This window comes from Panthera pardus, unplaced genomic scaffold (assembly GCF_024362965.1).
Source record: "Panthera pardus isolate Hobbes unplaced genomic scaffold, ASM2436296v1 HiC_scaffold_27, whole genome shotgun sequence".
NCBI lineage: Eukaryota > Metazoa > Chordata > Mammalia > Carnivora > Felidae > Panthera > Panthera pardus.
Genome location: NW_026526843.1, coordinates 109529722 through 109551029, shown reverse-complemented (window position 1 = coordinate 109551029; position 21308 = coordinate 109529722). Strand labels below are relative to the sequence as shown.

The following is a 21308-nucleotide window of genomic DNA, read 5'->3' as shown; positions in this document are numbered from 1 at the left end:
AGCACAAGGCCAAGGCAGCCGTCACCAATCCATCGGAGTTGACACCTGAGCTAAAGACGTATCTGCCACCCCTCTTGTACAGGTTTTATACCAGAAGCACCATTTACCCTCTCACCAACCAACCAAGGGGTGGAAGTGACCAACAGGTATTTCAAGTCCCCTGAAATGATACTAATCAAGAGGCATTTTCCTACTGATACATACACACGCTTAATGAGAAACAAACTCGGGTCGACTTCTTACGAGACCCTGCTCGTCGGGCAGACGCAAACCAGCCTATTTCCTTGTCAGACCTAAACACATGGTATTTGAGGAGCTTTCTCTCTAAACGTCACTAAAATGTTCACTGAGCAGCAAGGGGTGATCGAGTCAGGCTCTGCAGGAATGTGCCACAAAGGGACCCCATTTGCTGTCTGCGTTGGCAATTGGTCACACAGATCTGGGTTTCCAGTCTCACTGTCCCATTAAAGTGGACACAAGGAACTCTGCGTCCAAATAAGAGATGATAGGATAGAAGAAGAGAACAGAACATGAGCAAGCATGTACCTCACGCCACTGCCACAACAGTCACATGTCACAGTTTGGGGAGCTGCCACCTGAGCCACAGCGGGACGTGTGGTCCTTTCCATTTCAATGTAAGTCAATTCTGCCAGGGCTTTGGATTTTCATTTGTTTTGCAAGGACAAATCCTTCTTGTGACCGAACTTACAGGAGTAAATCCTTTAAACTGGCTGCAAGCAAAATCACTAGATGCTTTGGTTTAGTGGATAATTTGTGGCCTCCCACTTCTGGAGTGAGAACATGCTAAGGCGTGGTTCCCTGAGCACGGACGCTCAGACAGGTGAGCTGCCATTTGCAAGGCTGCAAAGCGCAGAATCGTCTGAGCCAGGATTCAAACCCAAACCTGCTCACCTCTGAATGAGTATTCCATACCTTCTGCGACATAAGCCTACAAAGAACACATCCCAAGACATCCTGACATCAGGATGGCTGTGGCTTGACTCAACAGATCTGACTTTATAGCACAAGAATTTATGACCTGAATGACCTTGCTGAGCCATTTTAACAACCCCAACAACTGCATGGGGTAGGGGGGAGTGAAATCATGTTCAGAAATGATCTTAAAATAAGGAATCTTAGGGTTGAAAGAGCAAGAAAAAACCAGTGACTTAACTTCCTTATTTTCTAGATGAGAAAATGGCTACAGAGACTTATCAAAGTCACATGGGGAGTTGGCGACAGATACAGGCTTGACCCTCACCTCCTAACTCCAGTTCTACTCTCTTTTGGCTACACCCCAGTGGCCCAACTTAGTGAGGTAGCAAGAAGAATAAAGGCTTCCAGGAGAACTTAGAAAGGATTAGCTAGGGTTCCCCATTCTCTGGGCATTATGATCTCCTAAGGGTCTATTGCCTCCATGAACGTGAAGGGCAATGTTTGGCAAAGCTCCCAGGGTTGAGGACGGTGAATGGGCATTACCATGAGGTCACGTGGATGTCCTTGAGGAGGCTGATAAACCTGTCCACCAGGGGCACACACAGCGGGCCCAGGATGGTGTCCCAGTTGGGCTGCATGTATTCCGAGGCACGCTTCTGGGCATCACTCTCGCAGCAGAAATAATCAGCACATGGTGTCACGATGTACGGGATGAAATAATAATTTCCACTGGATGCCTGGAAAAAAGAAACAAAACACGTTTCACAAAGTAACTGATGCAGAAGCAAAGCCGTGGATTCAGGCAGGTGGAACCTGGTAGGGCAGGGAAGGAGAAAGTACCTGAGAATGATTAACTGTGTGTGCAAAAGGACGATGCATCTATCAGGCACAAAACTGGAAACCACTCAATTCCACAAGCTTCAACACAAAAATTTGGTTTCAGAGGCTGGACTGATCTGTGGACGGCTCTGAACTTCACTGGCAGAGCTTTTAGGGTTTCAAGTCTTGGACACTACATCATTTCACTACGGGCCCCCCAAATCAGAGTGAGCTTGGGACCCACTGATGACCAAGAACTGCAATGTAAAGGCAGATACTCTTTTTTTCAGCATAGATGCAAAAGCCCCATTACTTGATAATTTAACCACAGCTGAACTATTCTAAACTTTGAGTAAAAATTGTTTTGCAGGAAGCAGGTATCAATAACTATGACTAGTCTTAGAGCTATTTTGGAAAAGGATGTTAAAAAGTTTTATATTGTCCAATACTACTCAGGTAAAACAGTAGCTTTTTTTCTAAGAAATAATTACAATTTGACTATGAATCATGATCCATTGTAAAGCATAAACACTACCTCTGAAAAGCATTAGATAATGCTCAATTTTTTAGCACATTTGAGACTAAAATACATTCTTACACGACCTTCTTCTGTCAGTCAATCTTTTGTCTACACGGTCATAAAAAGCAACTAGCTTGGGGCACCTGAATGGCTCAGTCGGTTAAGCGTCTGACTTTCGCTCAGGTCAATGATCTCACGGTTCATGAGTTCAAGCCAAACATCAGGCCCTGTGCTGACAGCTCAGAGCCTGGACCCTGCTTCAGATTCTGTCTGTCTGTCTGTCTGTCTGTCTCTCTCTCTCTGCCCCTTCACCATTCACACTCCCTCTCTCAAAAATAAAAACATAAATAAATTTAAAATTAAAAAAAAGCAACTAGCTTAAAATTCCAAACTTCCTAATTCCTATCTCTTCACTTAGTTTTAAAGAATGTATATGATGCCAGAAATAATTCATCTGATTTTTCCTCCTTAATTTTTAAAACTAGACTAATGGAATTTTTCAAACATTTTAGAATAATACACACATAACCTTGGGAAGCACACTTTCTCCAAGAACAGGAAACCAAATAAGCAATATAGCTTCTTCTAAATGAGAAAGAAATTCATTAAATACAGAAAAAAAATGGTCAGAACACTACCATCTCAGATCAAACAGAAGCTGTGGGAAAACCTACCACATTGGGGAACTGATTTCAAATACCTACATGACTCATATTTTTAAGTCTTCCTTTTGAGTAAGATTTGCTTACACAAGAACAGGTGGATTTCTTATTTCCATCTGAACTCAAACTCTAACTCCTTGTCCTGAGACTCTCTCTCTCCTTCGTACCTTGTAGAGGGCATCTCTAAGTCCTACTCAGTCATGTTTCTAGGCCCTGAATTATTTTGTTAAGAAAAAGTTACTAGCGCTGCTTCGTTCAAACACATCTTAAGACTGGGTCAGCAAACCTGTTCTGTCAAAGGCCAGACAGTAAGGGTTTTTGATTCTGTGGGCCAGTTTCTGCTGCAGCTCCTCACCTCTGTGGCAAGAAAGCAACTGTAGACGGCATAGAAACGAACATAACTATGCCCCAATAAAACTTTATTTGTGGGCACAAATCTGAATTTCGTATTCTCACGTGTCCTGGAATACTCCTCACCTTGTGACATCTTCCAAACACTTAAAAGTGGAAAAACCCTTCTTAGCTGACAGGCGACGCAAAAGCAGGTGGCAGGCCAGCCACGTTTTACGTTAAGCTCCTTGATATCCCATTATTCCTGAAAATAAGATTTTCTGAGAATGCTTACCCTGCTGCAGAACAATAGCTGAAGACTGTCCCTGTGGGCACCAGATAGTGGGGTTCAACCACTCAAAATGCAGATACCAGTGCGTTATAAACAGAGATGGCAAGAATCCAGGGTTGTGGGTGGTAACTGGGGAACAGGGAGAAGACTGCCAGCTACTTCCCAGCAATCATTGGGAAGTGCCTGCACCAGGAGAACAAAGACCCCAGTTAAGATCTTCAAATTCTCAGAGAGAGATTGGTATTGACCAGCAAAGTCAGGATGTGGTGGGTTAGACTCTGATTTCTCCCTCATCTCTAACAAAATGCCATGTTGTTGAGGTAAGCTAAAAGCCATTTATTCAGTCAGAAGCGTAAACTGGTTCTTCCACAAAGTAGCTGAGTTTATGGTAAAAAGCCTTCCGATTTCAGACAGAGGGAGAAGAGGGCTATGTGGATCAGTGAGGTCTAGAAGGTAAAATATCTGTGAGGAAGCAGAGTTGGGTTTTTTCCCCCCCAAAAGAGCTAGATGGGAAGGGGTCAGGGGGCGGTGAGAACCTTCTCAGATTATCTCCTCAGAAAAACAGCCCTAGCTGATAAAAAATTAAAAAAAAAAATTTTAAGTCTTTATGAATTGTGTGAAGAGCATATACCAACGGAGAGACATTTATTCAAGAAAATCAACTAATCTTGGTAAGAACAGCGAGACTCTAGCATTTGAGCTATGACCCGCTTCTCCCCTGTCCTCCAGCCCAGTGTGACAGAAATGCTGCCCTGAGTGGGTACAGCCAAGTAGACGGGGCTCCCTCTCACCCCACAACCTCTACTCTGACAGTTTCTCCTTGGGAAGGCCAGGCCGCCAGCATTCTCATCCACCCTGGCCCTGTGCTGGAAAAGCTCTATCCTGGGCAACTGCAAGAAAGAGGACCAGGGCAGGGGGAGGAGCCTGCCTCTCTCAGAACGCTCCCCTGCTTTAGCGTGGGGTACCGAGCAAGGGTGGCAGCCCCTGATCTTCTTGGCTTGGCCTATTTCACCAAGAAAACTGGGCTCTGATCGTCTTTGTCCCAGATCACATAGAACAAAGGTTCCACGTCAGGAAAGGCAAGCTGGGAAGATGAGGCGCTGCCATCCTTGCTCGGTTACCCCCCTGGAAAGCAGGGGAGCGTTCTGAGAGAGGCAGGCCGCTACCCCCCACCACCCAGCTCTGGAGCAGTGGGGCACAGGCTCTGCCTAGGACTAGAGGCATGCTGTAGGAAGGGAGAGGCCCGCAGCAACCCAGAAGTGGACTGCCAGGATGCAGAACACAGCATGGGCAAGTGCAAACTTATGAGCACTATCAAAAACAACAGAGATTTTTATGGCAGGAAATTAAGAGGAAGTTGGTAGTTCCAGGACAGCAATAGGTGAAAGGCAGACCAGCTAGTTTAACACAGACAAACAGGGAAGAGAGAGCTAAGAAGAACCTTCATAAGGTCAGAGTAAACCTTGGAGACAGGCCTTAACCACCCCCGCAAAGGTACCCAACTTTAATTATATCAGACTATGGAACACTGGTGTCTTGGGCCTCATCAAAAACACAGTAATCAGAGTATTACTCGGCAATCAAAAGAATGAAATCTTGCCATTTGCAACTACATGGATGGAACTAGAGGGTGTTATGCAAAGCGAAACTACCAGTCAGAGAAAGACAAATATCATATGACTTCACTCATATGAGGACTTTAAGATAAGAAAACAGATGAACGTAAGGGAAGGGAAGCAAAAAGAATATAAAAACGAGGAGGGGGACAGAACATAAGAGACAAATACAGAGAACAAACTGAGGGTTGCTGGAGGGGTTGTGGGTGGGGGGATGGGCTAAATGGGTAAGGGGCATTAAGGAAGACACTTGTTGGGATGAGCACTGGGTATTACACATAGGGAATCAATCACTGGCATCTACTCCTGAAATCACTATAGCAAGCACTATATGCTAACTTGGATGTAAATTAAAAGTTAAAAAAAACCCACAGTAGTCAGCTAATAATTAAGGTGTATTCTCAATACAAGAAGAACTTAAGGAAATCAGGGAGAGATATAGTCAAGGAGAGCCCAGGTATAATCACAGTCACCCCTGGCTGGGGGTGGCAAGGTCAGAGTAGCTGTGTACATGACCAAGGCTGTACCCTCCAAAGAGTCACACCGCAGGCCGCACGTTGTGGAGCAAAGAGACTTCGCTGAACTAGTCTATTCAAGTCACTAAACAAACAAACCAACCGACAAACAACAAAAATAAGCACCAGAGACAGCCGGAAAGAAAGGAGTATCCAGAGTTGCTATAATGCATTATCTGAAATATCCAGTTTTCAACAAAAAAGAAACAAAACATGCCAACAAACAGGACAGTGTGATCCATACACAGGAAACACAGCCGGCAATAGTAGCTGCCTTTGCAAAGGCCCAGATACTGGATTTAGGAGACAAAGACTTGAAAGCAGATATTATAAAGGTATTCTAAGAACTAAAGAAACCAAGCTGAAAAGAATGAAAGAAAGGTATGATGACAATGTCTCATCTAATAGAAGATGTCAGTGAAGAGACAGAAATTACGAACAAACAAACAAAAACAAAAAACAAACCAGCAAATGGAATTTCTGGAGTTCAAAAGTACAAGGACCAAAATTAAAAATTCACTGAAGGGGCCCAACAGGAAATCTGAGGGCAAGAAAGAATCAGCAAACTTGCAGACAGATCAACAGATGATGCCGTCTGAGGAACAGAGAGAAAAAAGAATGAAATCAACAGAGCCTCACAAAAGTGTGGGACATCACGCAGTGAACCAACATACATGGCACATTGCAGGGGTCCTGGAAGGAGAGCAGAGAAAGGAACAGAAAAATATCCAAAGAAATAATTTCTGAAAACTTCATAGATGTGATTAAATGAATCGTTCAATTTCATATCCAAGAAATTGAATGAACTTCACGGTGGATACTCAGAGATCCATACCCAGATATATCACGGCTAACATTTTCAAAGACAAAAAGAAAATCTTGAAAGGTAAGAGGATCTTGTCACGCACACGAAACTCCGCTGAAATCAACATCTGACTTTCCACTGGAAATAAGAAAGCCATAAGGCAGGAGGAGGACATATTCAAAGGGGTGAAAGAAAAAGTAAGTCAGCCAGCACCTTCTATCTAGCAAAACTAGATTTTCAGAATCAAGGGAAAGTGAAGATATTTTCAGATCAACAACAACTGAGATAATCTGTTCCTAGAAGAACCACCTTACAAAAACTACTAAAGGAAGTTCTTCAGGCTGAAAGTGAGTGACACCAGACACTAATTCTAATTCACTTGGTAAAAACAGAGCATGCCAGGAAAGGTAAACAGTTAATGATAACAGATGATATGACTGGGGGCGCCTGGGAGGCTCAGTTGGTTAAGCGCCTGACTCTTGGTTTCAGCTCAGGTCATGATCTCACAGTTCGTGGGATTGAGCCCCGTGTCCAGCTCTGCGCTGACACTGAGGAGCCTGCTTGGGATTCTCTGTCTCTCTCTGGTCCCCCACCAAAAGAAATAAATAAACTTTAAAAGAAGACTTCCTTTGCCATGCTAAGGTGAGGTGTTTGGAATTTATTTTAAAAAAAGATGATACGATTGACAATTTCTTCTTTCTTAACTAATTTAAGAGACAATCACATTGGCACACCTGGGAGGCTCAGTCAGTTGAGTGTCCAACTCTTGGTTTCAGCTCAGGTCATGATCTCACGGTCATGCAATACAGCCCGGCATCGGGCTCCGTGTTGAGCACAGAGCCTGCTTGGGATTCGCACTCTCCCCCCCTGCCCCTGTCTCCCACTCACTCTAACAATAAAAAGACAACTGCATAAAATGACATATATAATCATCTAATCTGTATGTAACATACAGAAACGGGATTTATTTGACAGTAACAGTGTAAAAGATGCAGGTGGAAATAACACAAGGTACACAGGCATGAGGAAATTGCACCATGTGTTAACTGGAATCCACAGAAACCAACAAAAAGTTACCAGGAATGGTCAACAAAAAGGTTAATGTAACTCTATAAATATATACATTTCTTTGTTTCCTTCTCTCAGCTTATTTAAAAAACATTATACAGAATAATAATTATCACAAAAATATTTACCAACTTTACAACTACATAACCCGGAGTATCCATAACAGACCTGTAACTGAAGGTGCCAGAATCCCACTTATTTGGATACAAGTATGACAGGACTTAAGGCCATTTCTAAAACAAACACTTCGCTGAAATCTTATTCATAGTCTTTCTTCAGCAAGCCCATTGCTCCCAAATAGCACAAAAGTAAACTCTGTCCCCATCCTACTCAAGTCCTCAATAATGAGGTGTGAAAAAAAATAGGACCTCGGCAAATAAACGCTACGTGCTGTTCCAGGTTATGGCTCAAGTGGGCAGAGCAAGAGAGGCGCAGGCTCATCAAGACCTGCCCACAGCCAGGCGGGATCTGATCCTTTGGGCAAACGTTCAGCCACAGAGGAAAATGAGAAGAGAGGGGATACGTGACGTCTGACAACTGAGCGAGCTGACTGAACAGGACTGTGCAGACAACGGGAATCTGGAGCCTTGGCAAAGTAAAAATACTCCCTTTGAGAAAATCTCTCGTGAAGTGTATAAAAGTTGAAGAAATTTTACAGAAAGCAATTGGGACTAATGGCTACATTTACAAAAGCGATTCATAAACTTCCAAGTGAAAGCACGGGCTTTTGAGTGCAGTACTTTTGTTCTAAGGAAGAAGAATAGGCTCAAACATCTTCAAATGATGGAGCACATTCAGACTTTTGTTGGTGGGGAGAGCAGAAATTAAAAAGAAAAACACTGATTAGCATAACACATGTCCAATAGCAAACCAAGCTTGTATATTTGTAATTGTTACATTTATAAATGGAAACATCTCAAGAATCCAGCTTAGTAAAACACATTCAACAAAGGCAGCTTAGTTTCCTACAATAAAGGGGCATTAGAACCAGTATGCTAGGCACATTAACATGTAAACCCTTCCAAAAACTCTTCAAATACCTCCCAAAGGAAGATTCTCATATAGTAAGTGGGGTCAGAGAGCAGAGTAAAAGCCACTGGCCTCAGACACCGTGACATTTGGAAGTGGAGGAATCTGTCCTCTGAAAGTTTCTAGTCCCTACGTTAGCAGTGGAGATTTCTAGAACTACTGCCATGTACAGATTCATCACCATGAACAGACTGTCCTGTACCATCACTAGGTTAAAGAACAGGTGCTTTTAAAAAAGCTCTCATTATGAAAGTTTGATTATATAGTCTCAAATGCCATACTTTTTTCCTTTACCAGTCACCAATTTTATTTTTTAAGTTTTAATTTTAATTCCAGGTAATTAAATACAGTGTTATATTAGTTTCAGGTGTACAATATAGTGATTCAACACTTCCGTACTCGAATGTCGTTTTTAGTGCCTCCCTAATATTCCACATGGTAAATATTTACCGTGTACTTAACCATTCTACTGTTTAACTTCGTTCTGAAAATTTTCTTACTGTACACAGAGATGAACACTTTTGCATCTTCACACTGTTGTCTTTTCCCAAGAATGAAATGACTAGAGGAAGTTTAAGGTTCTTGGTATGTGCTGCTGTCAAAGAGGACGGAGCAGAGGCATTTCCTTTTCATCATCTCAGCAGAGCTGGGTAGTGGGATGGATTCCCCCCAACATTTGCTAAGTCAGGTGAGAAAGAAATACCTTATTAATACTGAAATAGGAAGTATCATAGCATCTCTGCTCAAGCATAGCAAGATGGTGGAGAACTGGGATGGCCAAGGATTGAATCCCAGCTCCATTCCATACTAGATGAATGACCCCGGACAATATACTTCTCTGTCCGAATCTGAGTGTTCTCATCTTTAAAATGGAGACAATCGTACTGTCAACTTCATTAGGTGGCAGGGGCCTAAATATGGTCATGGCACATAGTGGGCATACAGTAAATATCAGCTGTGTTCAACAGTTCTAGACCAGCCCAGGAGTTGTGAACCTGGAGTCTATTAATCCTTGGGAGTCTATGAACTTGAATGAGAAGAAAATTACATCTTTGTCACCATTTACCTTTAAATGAATTGTAAAGCTGCCTTCAGTTAGGAACAGAGGTAACACATCTTAGTTTTCGCAGGACCCGGGACTTTGTCACTAATAGAAATCACAGAATTTTTCCTATCACGTTACACTTCCTGCAGAGATCTCAAAATAACCTTTATACCCATTATCAGTCCAAACTTATGATACTTTTGAGACCTGCTGTTTGATCTTATTATTTGAGACATTAATAAAGAAGCACACAGATTATAATATGCAACTTTACAAAATATTTTAGTAGCTAGGTTTCAGTATAATTTGCCTCCTTTATAATCCTTTGTATTTACTTAAGCATTTTAAGGTATGTTCTGAGAAGGCGTCCATAGGTTCCTCCAGATTGACAACGGGGTCCCAAGGCCCTCCAAAACCTAAGAGTATCTGCTCCGGACTCCCCAGCAGATGTTTCACATAGAACATCCTACCTGCAGCCCTAAAACACAAGTGTTTCTCCAGTGGGCTTCACATGCGAAGACATTTATGGGTAACAGCGCGATTCCCACCCACAAACAGCGGTCTGGATTCTCTAGGACAGCTCAGGAGAGCAGAGGATGCTGTGTTCTTCACCTCACGGTCTAAGGGTTTCAATAATGGCCACCAACCAAGGACACTCAGGACTTTCCCCTCAGCTGGCTCCTATGTAGCCACTCTATGCAAGAAGGCCAAGGGTTCAAGGCCACCAGGACAGAAACCCAAGGGAAGGGGCCTCACTACACCAGCACTTATTTCTATTTATGGCTAGCAGCAGGTGGCAAAATTGGTCATTAACAGCACAAGTTTTATCAATTAATTCTTTGGAGCAAATAAATGTGTAAAATCTCGTCCCAACAGACTTCCTAATGAGACTTCCAAGCTCAATGTCCTAAAGAACATTTTTTTATCACAATACAAATGTTTAATCAGTCAATAAATGATCCAGTCAGGAGAGGGGGGGGGAATCTAAGGCAGATGGAAGGTGGTTTAACACTATTCAAGGTAAAAATGATTTCTGAGCACTCAGGGAAGAAGGCCTATCTTGAATGCTGGCAGAACGTAGTTACTTTGGAGCCTGAATCTTGTAACGCAAAAGGGTTGCAAATCCTTCGTGAAAACGAAAACTAGAAAAGCATGCAAAAGTGTTCCCAAGAAGATTTACAGAGCAGATGAACAAATACGGGACAGTAATTTTTCAAAAGTTATTTAACATGAGCATGCATTAAAAAGTCCATTTATTAAGAAAGAGAATCCAAGTCAGGGGCTGCTCAAAAAAAAAAAAAAAAAAAAATGAGGGGCACCTGGGTGGCTCAGTCGGTTAAGCGGCCGACTTCGGCTCAGGTCACGATCTCGCGGTCCATGAGTTCAAGCCCCGCGTCGGGCTCTGTGCTGACAGCTCAGAGCCTGGAGCCTGTTTCAGATTCTGTGTCTCCCTCTCTCTGACCCTCCCCAGTTCATACTCTGTCTCTCCCTGTCTCAAAAATAAATAAACGTTATAAAAAAAATTTTTTAAATGATCACAAGGTGTTAAGCCTAATAGATACAATTCTTTGTCTAGTCAGTTACAGGAGAATTTTCAAAATCCCACACATGCACATCAGGGGAATGCAGGTGTTTTTGTTGTTGTTGTTGTTGTTGAAGATCGATGCAAACAGCATTCCGTATTGCTACTTTTCTCTATTTGGTCAGGATAAGAACTAATAATACACAGAAGCCCAATAACAATTTCAACTGAATCATCAGGCTGTTGTGACACTTAAAAGGTAACTGAAGATCTCACTGCTGGAAACAGGCCATGCAGTGTCAAGTGAACTACTGCAATTGCTCATCTGCTTTGTTCATAAAATCCTAGAATTATTTCAGATCTGGCAGGAATGTCAGTAACCACCTGATTGATCATCTCATTTTATACAGGAGGAAACCGAGACCCAGAAAGGTTAACCGACTGGCCCACAGAGGACCACAGAGCCAGACGACCTCAGGTCCTTCCCCTTCCTCCTCAGGATTCTTGTCAGTAACTGCCATTGTGGCTTAATTTTGAAATACCCTTAATAAAGCAAGCCATGTTGCACAAAATACCCATCACAAACAGATTGGTAAATGAACTGTATGGTATATGAATTGTATCACAATTTAAAACAAATGGGTATCTTCAGACACCAAAGACTTATTCAGTTGGTAGGCAGAATTAGGTATTGCTGTTTTGGTTCTAACACTGGCCCTGTGAAATGGGACATCACTCCTGTGACATTCGATAGGAACAGACAAAAGCTTTGTGGTTTGCACTTCCAGAATACTCCAATTTGAAAGAGATCACAAGACCACAAGCACATAGGGAAAAAACAAAAGGCATCAAGACTAGAGAAAAGAGAATTTAAGATGAGGTAGAAATACCAGGGGCGCCTGGGTGTCTCAGTTGGTTAAGCGTCTAACCAGCTCAGGTCATAATCTTGCAGTTCATTAGTTCGAGTCCCTCTTCGGCCTCCACATTGAAAGTGTGGAGCCTGCATGGGATATTCTCTCTCTCTCTCTCTCTCTCTCTCTCTCTCTCTGCCCCTTCCCCCACTTTCATTCTCTCTCTCAAAATAACTAAAAAAAAAAAGATAAGGTAGAAATACTAAAAAATAGCTATACAAGAGACAAATATTCAAAGGACACAGGTTTTCACATAAATCATATTCTATGTGCAAAATAAAATTCTGCCTCTCCATTTACTAGGAGACATACCCTTCTTGTTGGAAATTGGTTCTTCACTAATAAAAGTGGTAAAAATTCTGATCTGAACTCAGAAAACCCAGAGGATATCTAAAGGAGAAAGGAAATTTGATTGTCCTTTTACCAAAGTGTGCCTAAGCAATCTATATCATCTTTGATAATTTTGGATCCCAAGTCATGGCAAACTGAAAAGTGAGGAATGCAAGAGGGAAAGACCAAGAGAATTCTGTTACGCTGAACTTGAGTACTAAATTTGCTTGTAAGCCAAGAAAAAGACTTCCAGTATTGTAGAAAATGTACCCAATATTGCCAATGTCTGTTTCTCAAAGAATTTCCAATTTACTGGGATTATAGAGATAACTATTTCAATGGGAACAATGAGTTTCTCTTAAATTTCATTGGCTTTGCAGAAAAAAAAAAAAACAAACACCTAGTCCCGAGGTCAAGAACCAGATTAGTCTTTTAATAAGGTGCTTTTTAATAACATGATCCTAGCTTAGAAATTTAACTTTCATTTTTAAAAACCAACTGTGAACTCTGCCTTTAGGACATGACAAATGAAAATACGGTCTAGTGCACTTTTAACAATTCCTTCTATAAGTACTGAGTGGAATATCTCATCCTCTCCTGGTAATTTTCCTAGGGGACAGGGCAGGTTTATGGCCTCGTGTTTCCTTCTGGCGAGGCTATGATATGTATAGCTTCTAGGTAATTACCCACAATTCAATGGAAGAAAATGATTTCTGTGCCTCTCAGCCTTAGAGATACAATCCTTCGTCGTGGGGCATACAGGATTTGCAAATTTCTCCAATAAAATGATTATAATGTGGTGAACACTCAGGCACACAGACACCACCCCCAACCATCAAGGTAGGATGTGTGGCCCCTGCTGTTAGCTCCTGCCATCCCAAACTGCCTCGGCGCAGACAGTACCTCACCCAAGGTCACACACCTTCCAGGGAGGGCTGGATGCAGGCATGTAAAGGCCTGGCCATCTCACCCCGACTCAGAAAGGCCGTTCCAGCTCTAGAGCCCCCCACGGGATCAGCCAAGGCTATCGCCGAGCCTGCCTCCCAGCTTCATCTCTCTCTGCCTGGTCCTGCTTCCTTCCCTCCGCTTCCTCAGCCTTGACCCCAAGGGCACGCCTGAATAAATCTCCTGCACACTCAATTCAGTCTCAGAGTCCACTTCCAGGGGGAAATCAACCTGCAAAATATACCATGGCTTTGAAGGTATGATTATTTTTTGCAAAGGAAAATTAAAACAGTTCAAGAATACCTGTGGACTATGTACATGAGTAAAAAACTACCAGGAAGTTCCAAGGTTTAATAGATAAAGTAGTCTCTCGGGGTTGGCTAGCATTTCCACTTTTGTTCCCATAAAGGCTCAACCTTGATCTTTCATCACATCAACAGGTTTTCTGAAGTGGTAAAACGCTGAAAATGGCTCTCTTTGGTATCTGTGAAGCAGGAGGAAACAGCTTAAGGATGAAAATAATAGAGAAAAGTAACTTTTCTGGAACTTGGATCAAAAGCTGAATTACATAGAGGGATGGGCGAAAAAGGGGAAGGTGAGTAAGAGTACGCTTACTATGATGAGCACCGGGCAATGAACAGAACTGCGGCATCACTATATTGTACACCTGAAACTAATATACACAACCCTGTTAACTACACTGAAATTAAAATCACAGTTCATTTAAAAAACCGGAATTATGAGGCAGCTGGGTGGCTCCATCGGTTAAGTGTCCAACTTCAGCTCAGGTAAAGATCTCAGGGTTTGTGAGTTTGAGCCCCACATTGGGCTCTGTGCTGATAGCACAGAGCCTTCTTGGGATTCTCCCTTTCTCTTTCTCTCTCTCTCTCTCTCTCTCTCTCTCTCTCTCTCTGCCCCTCTCCCACTTGTGCCCACTCTCTCAAACAAACTTAAAAAAAAACAGTATTTTTAACTCAAATACTGAAATAAAATGTGCTGAGCGTTGAAGATTTTTGTAAAAAGTATTTTAATACGTATATTTTAATATTTACTTAGTTTTTGAGAGAGCATGCATGCGCACCCATGAGCAGGGCAGGGGCAGAGAGCCAGGAGGACAGAGGATCGAAAGCACGCTCCCTGCTGATCTTAGGATCGTGAGTTCAAGCCCTAGGATGGGTGTAGAGCTTACTTAAAATAAATAAACTTTAAAAAAATATCCATCCTGAAAAGGAAATTAAGAAAACGATTTTAGGGGCACCTGGGTGGCTAAGTTGGCTAAGTGTCCGACTTCGGCTCAGGTCATGCTGGTAGGTTCGAGCCCCGTATCGGGCTCTGTGCTGCCAGGTCAGAGCCTGGAGCCTGCTTCGGATTCTGTGCCTCCCTCTCTCTCTCTCTCTGCCCCTCCCCTGCTCATACTCTGGGGCTCTGTCTCTTGCTCTCAAAAATAAATAAACATTTGAAAACAAAACCTGGAATATGAGAACATGAGCATGGTCTAAAAAAGAGCTGAGTACAAAAGGTGATAATGTGTTTCCAAAGAGAAGACGAGCCCAGAATGGCTGCAGACTTGGCCCAGCCTGAAGCCTAGAAATTGGCTTCCTATCCTCCACATCACTGCAAAACAAATGTTCCTAGAAATGGAAGCAAGTGTGCCTACCTGGGATGGTTAATTCTGTGTCACCTCGACTGGCCTGGGGTACCGAGATTAAACATTAGGGCCGGGGGTGGTTATGACGGTGTTTCCGGGTGAGATTAGCAGCTGCGTCAGTGGACTCTGCCACAGTGGGTGGGCATCATCCAATCCACTGGGGCTTGAACAGAAGCTGAGAAAAAGAGGCATCTGCCCCTCTTGCTCCCTTGCTGCTTGAGATGGGACAGTCATCTCTGATCTTGGGGTTAAAATTTACACCACTGGCTCCCCTAATTCTAAGGCCTCATGACTTGGGACTTAATTACACCAACGGCTTTCCTGGGTGTCCAGCTTGCGGATGGCAGATGGCGGGAATGCTCAGCCCCCATAACTATGCGAGGTGATGGCTCATAGTAAAGAACTCCCTCTCCCTGTGTCTCCTATTGGTTCTGTTTGTCTGGAGAGCCCTAAGACACCAGCCCTCTACTAAATGAAGTCGAGTTCAATACACCACTAGGCACAATCCTAGAAATATAGGATGATTCTGTGAAGGCAGAGATCTCAAAAGGCTCTAGGTTTCCATCTCTTCACAAATCACTTCAAGCGTTCAGTGGCACGGAGTGTGGCATTTAATCTGTACACCTGCCTCACAGGACTTCCTGATTTACTGCCTAGGACTATGTTCTACCCTTTTTTTTTTTTTTAAAGCTGTCCAATTATTACAGACCCCAAATTTCATCAGATTCTTTCCCAAAACCTCTGCAGTCAGACAAGCCAGACCTCTGGTTCTAAGCAGCATTAACTCAATCCATATTGAGGGGACAAGCGAGTAAACCCTCCTTAAAAGTCATCTGATTTACCGTGACATTCTTTTTCAATGTTTAATCACTATTAGCTATGAGATGACCATTCTGCTGATCCCAACCTTTTTTTTTTTAATGTTTATTTATTTTGTGTGTGAGAGAGAGAGCGCATGCACATGAGTGTGGCAGGTGCAGAGAGAGCGAGAGCGAGAGCGAGAGCGAGAGAGAGAGAGAGAATCCCAAGCAGACTCCATGCTGTCAGCACAGAGTCAGACGTGGGGATCAATCCCACAAACCTGAGATCATGACCTGAGATCATGACCTGAGCCGAAATCAAGAATTAGACGCTCAACTGACTGAGCCACCCAGGCGCCCCGCAACCTTTTTTGAGTTTGCCCTACATTTCCCTGTCACCCAGAGTAGAAGTAGTAACTGTCTCCCTACTTTCCAGAAATGGAAAACATTTGAAAATGACCGTGAACAATACTTCTCAAGGTTTGTTTCCCTTCAACCTTTCCTCTTGGTGTTATCTTCCACTCTTCCAGCTGCCTCTGGTCCTTTATTTTGTTTTCCTGAATGCTCTAAATTTTCACAGCCCATGAAGCATGACAACCAGTACTGAGCACTGAATTCTAAAGTAATAGCAAATGTAGCAGAGAGATTAGTTGCCAAATCGTCTAGAGTAAGTTGATTACAAACAAACAGACGCATGCGTATATATACATATATATATATACATATATATGTGTGTCTGTATACACACACACACACACACAAGGAGAATGGTGCCATGGTATAATCAGAATTACCAAGAATGTGAAGGGGTTCCTGGGTGTTCAGAGGAGAGAGCATGCACCAGAAAGGAGGGTATTCAGTGGAATGGTAACAGAGTGACACTAAGTCTCTTCGAGAACAAGAATATTTCTGGGCTCCAAAACACCCAGTAGTCAGGATGGAAAAAGTTTTCTTCTTTGCACTTTGCCTTAATGTGATTCCTGTCTTGAGGAATAACTGTTGCTGACACATTCCTTGCATTAAATCCAAGTTACGTCTTTTCACTTGTGCAAAAAATATGGAACCACAGACTCTGAGAATTTTAAGTTATCTATGAATCAAGTGAAAGAGTTCAACCTTCTCATTCTCCTGATGAGGACACTGAGGATGGGGGCGGGGATGACTGCCCAAAGTGACTTAGAGACGAGGCTGGGGCTACAACCCGTGCCTGGCAGCCTCAGGCTCAGGCTCCTTTTACTGGATCCCCCCTATCTCCATGATGGAGGTAATTTAAGAAATCAAGATCTAGAAAGTACAAGCAAGAGCCCCATAAGTGGAGAGCAGCAGTATGTAAATGGGACAAAATGAAGTGACAGGTCTTCCCATTTCTTTTCCCAAGAACTCAAACCCACCCTGATGCCTTAATTTTATAGGTCAGCTTATGAAATCCAAGCTCCAGTGGTAACTGCATAACCTGCACCGCTTGTTTGGTTTCTAGAACTTCATTATCTGGCTTGGAGGAGGAGACTCAAGGCTTCCAACACAGAGAAGGAGCTCTGCCTGGGTTCTGGAGAAGTCTAAACCCCACAGCTGCAGGGTAGGGCCTTCTGTGGAGGGGGGAATGTCATGCAAAGTTCCTGTTCCCCTATAGAGGGCACCCCTGGGGGAGCTCTACCTCCTTGGCCCTTTATCCTTCTCCCTTCAGGAATTTCAACTGGTATAGAAAATAAGACAGGAGGCCCTTCCTTTCTCGAAGGACCAGTGTAAGCAGGCTGAGGGCAAAGGAAAGAAATGAGGGACACGTCCTCTGTCTTGGTCACGACTGGTCAGACCACAGTGCTACAGGTCTAGGAAGATGAGTGCTTCGAGGCTCATTCAAGGCACAGGGTAACCTTGGCACAATTTCCAAGAACATGAACTTATCTGAATGTCTTTAAAGTGGGGATTTCATTATACGATTCAAACCAACGTGGTGTTATCACTATGTCACTGCAGGAACTCTGGGCTAGGCCCCGTATTACCTCAAGTATACGTTCATGTTTCTCTGTTGTTAGGGAAACTTTGGTGGGAAATATGGGAGGTAATGGCTCCAATAAAAAGAATCTTGCTGGTGTCCAAGATACCAACCCAGATCAGAAGGAGATAGCCAGATGGTTCCAGCCTCAAAGTCCTAGTACACAATGAAGAGTAATAAGTAATAAGTCCGTTTTCCTGACCTTACCTTCTGCCCTTCACCCCAGATGGGAGTGGGGCCTAACCTAGCAGGCAGCTCGAAGGACAGGGGGTTCTAGCCATCCCCCTGAGAAACACACCAACAGGCATAATTAGAAATCACTTTGCAGGGCACCTGGGTGGCTCAGCCAGTTAAGTGTCTGACTTCAGCTTAGGTCATGATCTCATGGTTTGTGAGTTCGAGCCCCACATTGGGCTCTGTGCTGACGGTGGGGAGCCTGCCTGGGATTCTCTCTCTCCCTCTCTCCCTGCCCCTCCCCCACTCACGCTCTATCTCAAAGTAAATAAAACTTAAAAAAAAAAATCACCCTGCTATCTGTGGGATTTTCAAGCAAGCATCTTCTACATTTACCAGGTTAAAAATCTGAAAATATAATACTTACTGTGTTTTTCTGAGTTACCATATCCTGAAAAGAAAAAAATAAGATGAATACAGCTTTTTAAAAAAAACCCATTAATTTCCATAAGCACTACAAGCGCTTTGCCCCCCATCATCCAGCACCCACCCTAGAGCAAGACCTATCATTTGAAACCTCCCCCACTTTCCCTGAGCAAAAAGCTTCAAATAGGGTGAGCCTCAGAGAATTGTAAAATTTATATTCTAAGGAAAACAGATCATAATTGGCTAGCTTTTAGAATGATTGAGGAACATTTACAGTTATGAAAATGCCCCATAGCAGCGGCAATGCTTTTGTCCAAACACTGTGAGATTCAGGTCTAGGGCTCTGAGCGCCCTGCACCTCACCTGTCCAGTGAACCACGGCGGTGACGGCAAGGAATGCCCAGGAAGTGCCGCGGGGTCCTCAGGTCTACAGTCGCTTCTTGCCTCAATCAGTGCTGCCCCCACCCCCGCCCCCCCGTCAGCCTTTCTACAGAAGGGGTGTTGCTGGTAGGGTTTCTGACACATCACTGTAATTGTCTAGGAACCTTCAGATTCAGCGATAGCAATTTTAGTCAGTTAACTTAGCATAATAGTTGTGCAGCCCTTGACCGTATCATTTATGCGCTGTCGGCCAACATGTGCTGCAAAAAGAAAACATAATTAAACAGCTGCCCCATAAAATGGGTTTTCTATATTCTGAGATTTCAGTTTTCTGTTGACAAGTGCAGACCGCCTCTTCCAGTGTCAGATATAACAGACTACCCATATCCATTTTAGGAAGTATTTTCCATATTATTAAAAATTAACACTTACCTAGGTTATGAGACTTTCCAGAGGAGTCCACTAAGGCATCGTTGAGAAAAATAATGAATTGCATTGGAAAAAATACTTTGATTTCATGTTCCTCATCAAAATGTAGCGTAATAATCTATCCTTTCATATTTTCTATTTCTAAGTACTTCCAAGCACAACTTCCTTAGTGAAAACCGGTAAAAGAAAATCAGTATCTAAATATCTAAAGTAATATTTTACAGTGGCTTATAGTCTTTTGAGAAACTATTTTACAATGTAAAGTACAATAATGACCAGTTTCTTCTTTTAATGTCCTATGAATGATGTCTTAACACACAGTACTGTGCTCCAGTTACAGAGTACACATCTACGTAGAGTGTATGTGATACTGAACACATATAGGTTTCACACCTGAAGCAGGCTGTATTTCTACCAGGAAATAATCCCAATTATTACAGAACCTAGAAAAATCTGGTTAATATTAAACCCCAAGAAACACAAAAATGTTCATCCTTGCCATCACAAAACTGTGCTATTTATATGCTAGTGATTTTTAACACTAAGGGAGCTGGACATTTAAAAATGGCGTCCATGAAAGCTAACTTTAAGCCGCTAGTTCTCACCCGTGACTGTACTTCAGAGAGGTTAAAAACAAACCCCCCAGAGACTGTGATGTAATTGGTCTGGGGCGTGACCTGGGGACTGGGATATTTACAAGTTGTCCAAGTAATTCTAAAGTGCAGTGAAGGTTGAGCAATACTGCTGTTAACAAACTAGTCTTTTATTCCTGAAATGATTTAATACAGACCAGGTTTTCCTAACTAGTATTAAGATATTCAACAATATTAACATTAGCTGAGTTTTGCAGTAGCTCACCCTAGACCTTCACATTTTACAAACAGGAGGATTTCTGAAGTTTTTACTTCACTTCCAGTATAGGTAACATACAGTGTCCTATTAGTTTCTGGTGTACAAGGCAGTGATTCAACACTTACGCAGGACCTCCTACTCCATTGCCATCTGGCCCTCTGTTCCAAATATGATCATTTTTAACAAGTACTATTATCCAAAAAGCACTTGTTTCATAGTTCCAAGAATACATTTTTTAAAAGCTCAGTAATCACTGAGTTGGGCACAAACAGACAAGTTTTCAGTGTTCCTCTGCTTTGGATGGTGGGGGGCGGGGGTAACGGATTAAATACTGATTATATCTATGCTAGAACTTTCTGCCCGCTATGGTAATGGTTATGTGCAGTCTTTTTTTTTTTTTTTTTCAACGTTTTTTATTTATTTTTGGGACAGAGAGAGACAGAGCATGAACGGGGGAGGGGCAGAGAGAGAGGGAGACACAGAATCGGAAACAGGCTCCAGGCTCCGAGCCATCAGCCCAGAGCCTGACGCGGGGCTCGAACTCACGGACCGCAAGATCGTGACCTGGCTGAAGTCAGACGCTTAACCGACTGCGCCACCCAGGCGCCCCGGTTATGTGCAGTCTTATTATTGAAGTTGAGAAACTATTTTTTTAATGTGAAGGTTTGCATCACATTGCCCATTAAAGGACTCAGAGCTGTGTGTTGGCTTCCGTGGAAACTGTTTTTGCCTCCACTTCCCTAATGAGTCTGGAAACGATCAAGATGCCTACAAATGCCTCTCTGTAGTACATACGCTCACACAGTGATCAGGAAGTTGTCTGTGTGAGCAAAAACCTATAGTAGAAAGGAAGGAATTGCACAAGCAAATCTTTATTGTTTTTCTCCAACCTCCTGTACTACACATACATTTCATTTGACCATATAATACCGTTTTCCCAAAACAAAGTATTCACAAGAAGATGAACAACATCCTTTACCTTCAATGAAAGAGCAGTGTCAGCATCGGTGTCGTGGTAAAGGATCACATTATTGGCCATGTCAAAGCTTTCTCGGACCCCGAGATGGTAAAAGAGCGAAGGCTGTCTGGAGACATCACTCATGTCCACCACGGCGACATCTGTGATGAACATGGAAAGGACACGATGTGGGAGAGAGAGGTGATCTGTGTCCTTCATCCACTTCCTGTTGGTCACCAATGGGGAACTACCACAATTTGCACTTGTAGCAACAGTCTTTTAGGCAAAGCAGAAAGTGAGGA

General features: G+C 43.0%; 1 protein-coding gene across 1 annotated transcript in view; it reads right to left on the bottom strand.

Annotated features, from left to right (window-relative positions):
* MAP3K15 (mitogen-activated protein kinase kinase kinase 15) overlaps nucleotides 1–21308 on the bottom strand; it is a 123895-nt gene that overhangs the window by 81084 nt on the left and 21503 nt on the right. Inside the window, 3 exon segments of the mRNA XM_053891780.1 lie at nucleotides 1480–1673; nucleotides 18388–18411; nucleotides 21028–21167. Coding sequence (XP_053747755.1) covers nucleotides 1480–1673; nucleotides 18388–18411; nucleotides 21028–21167 — 358 coding nt within the window.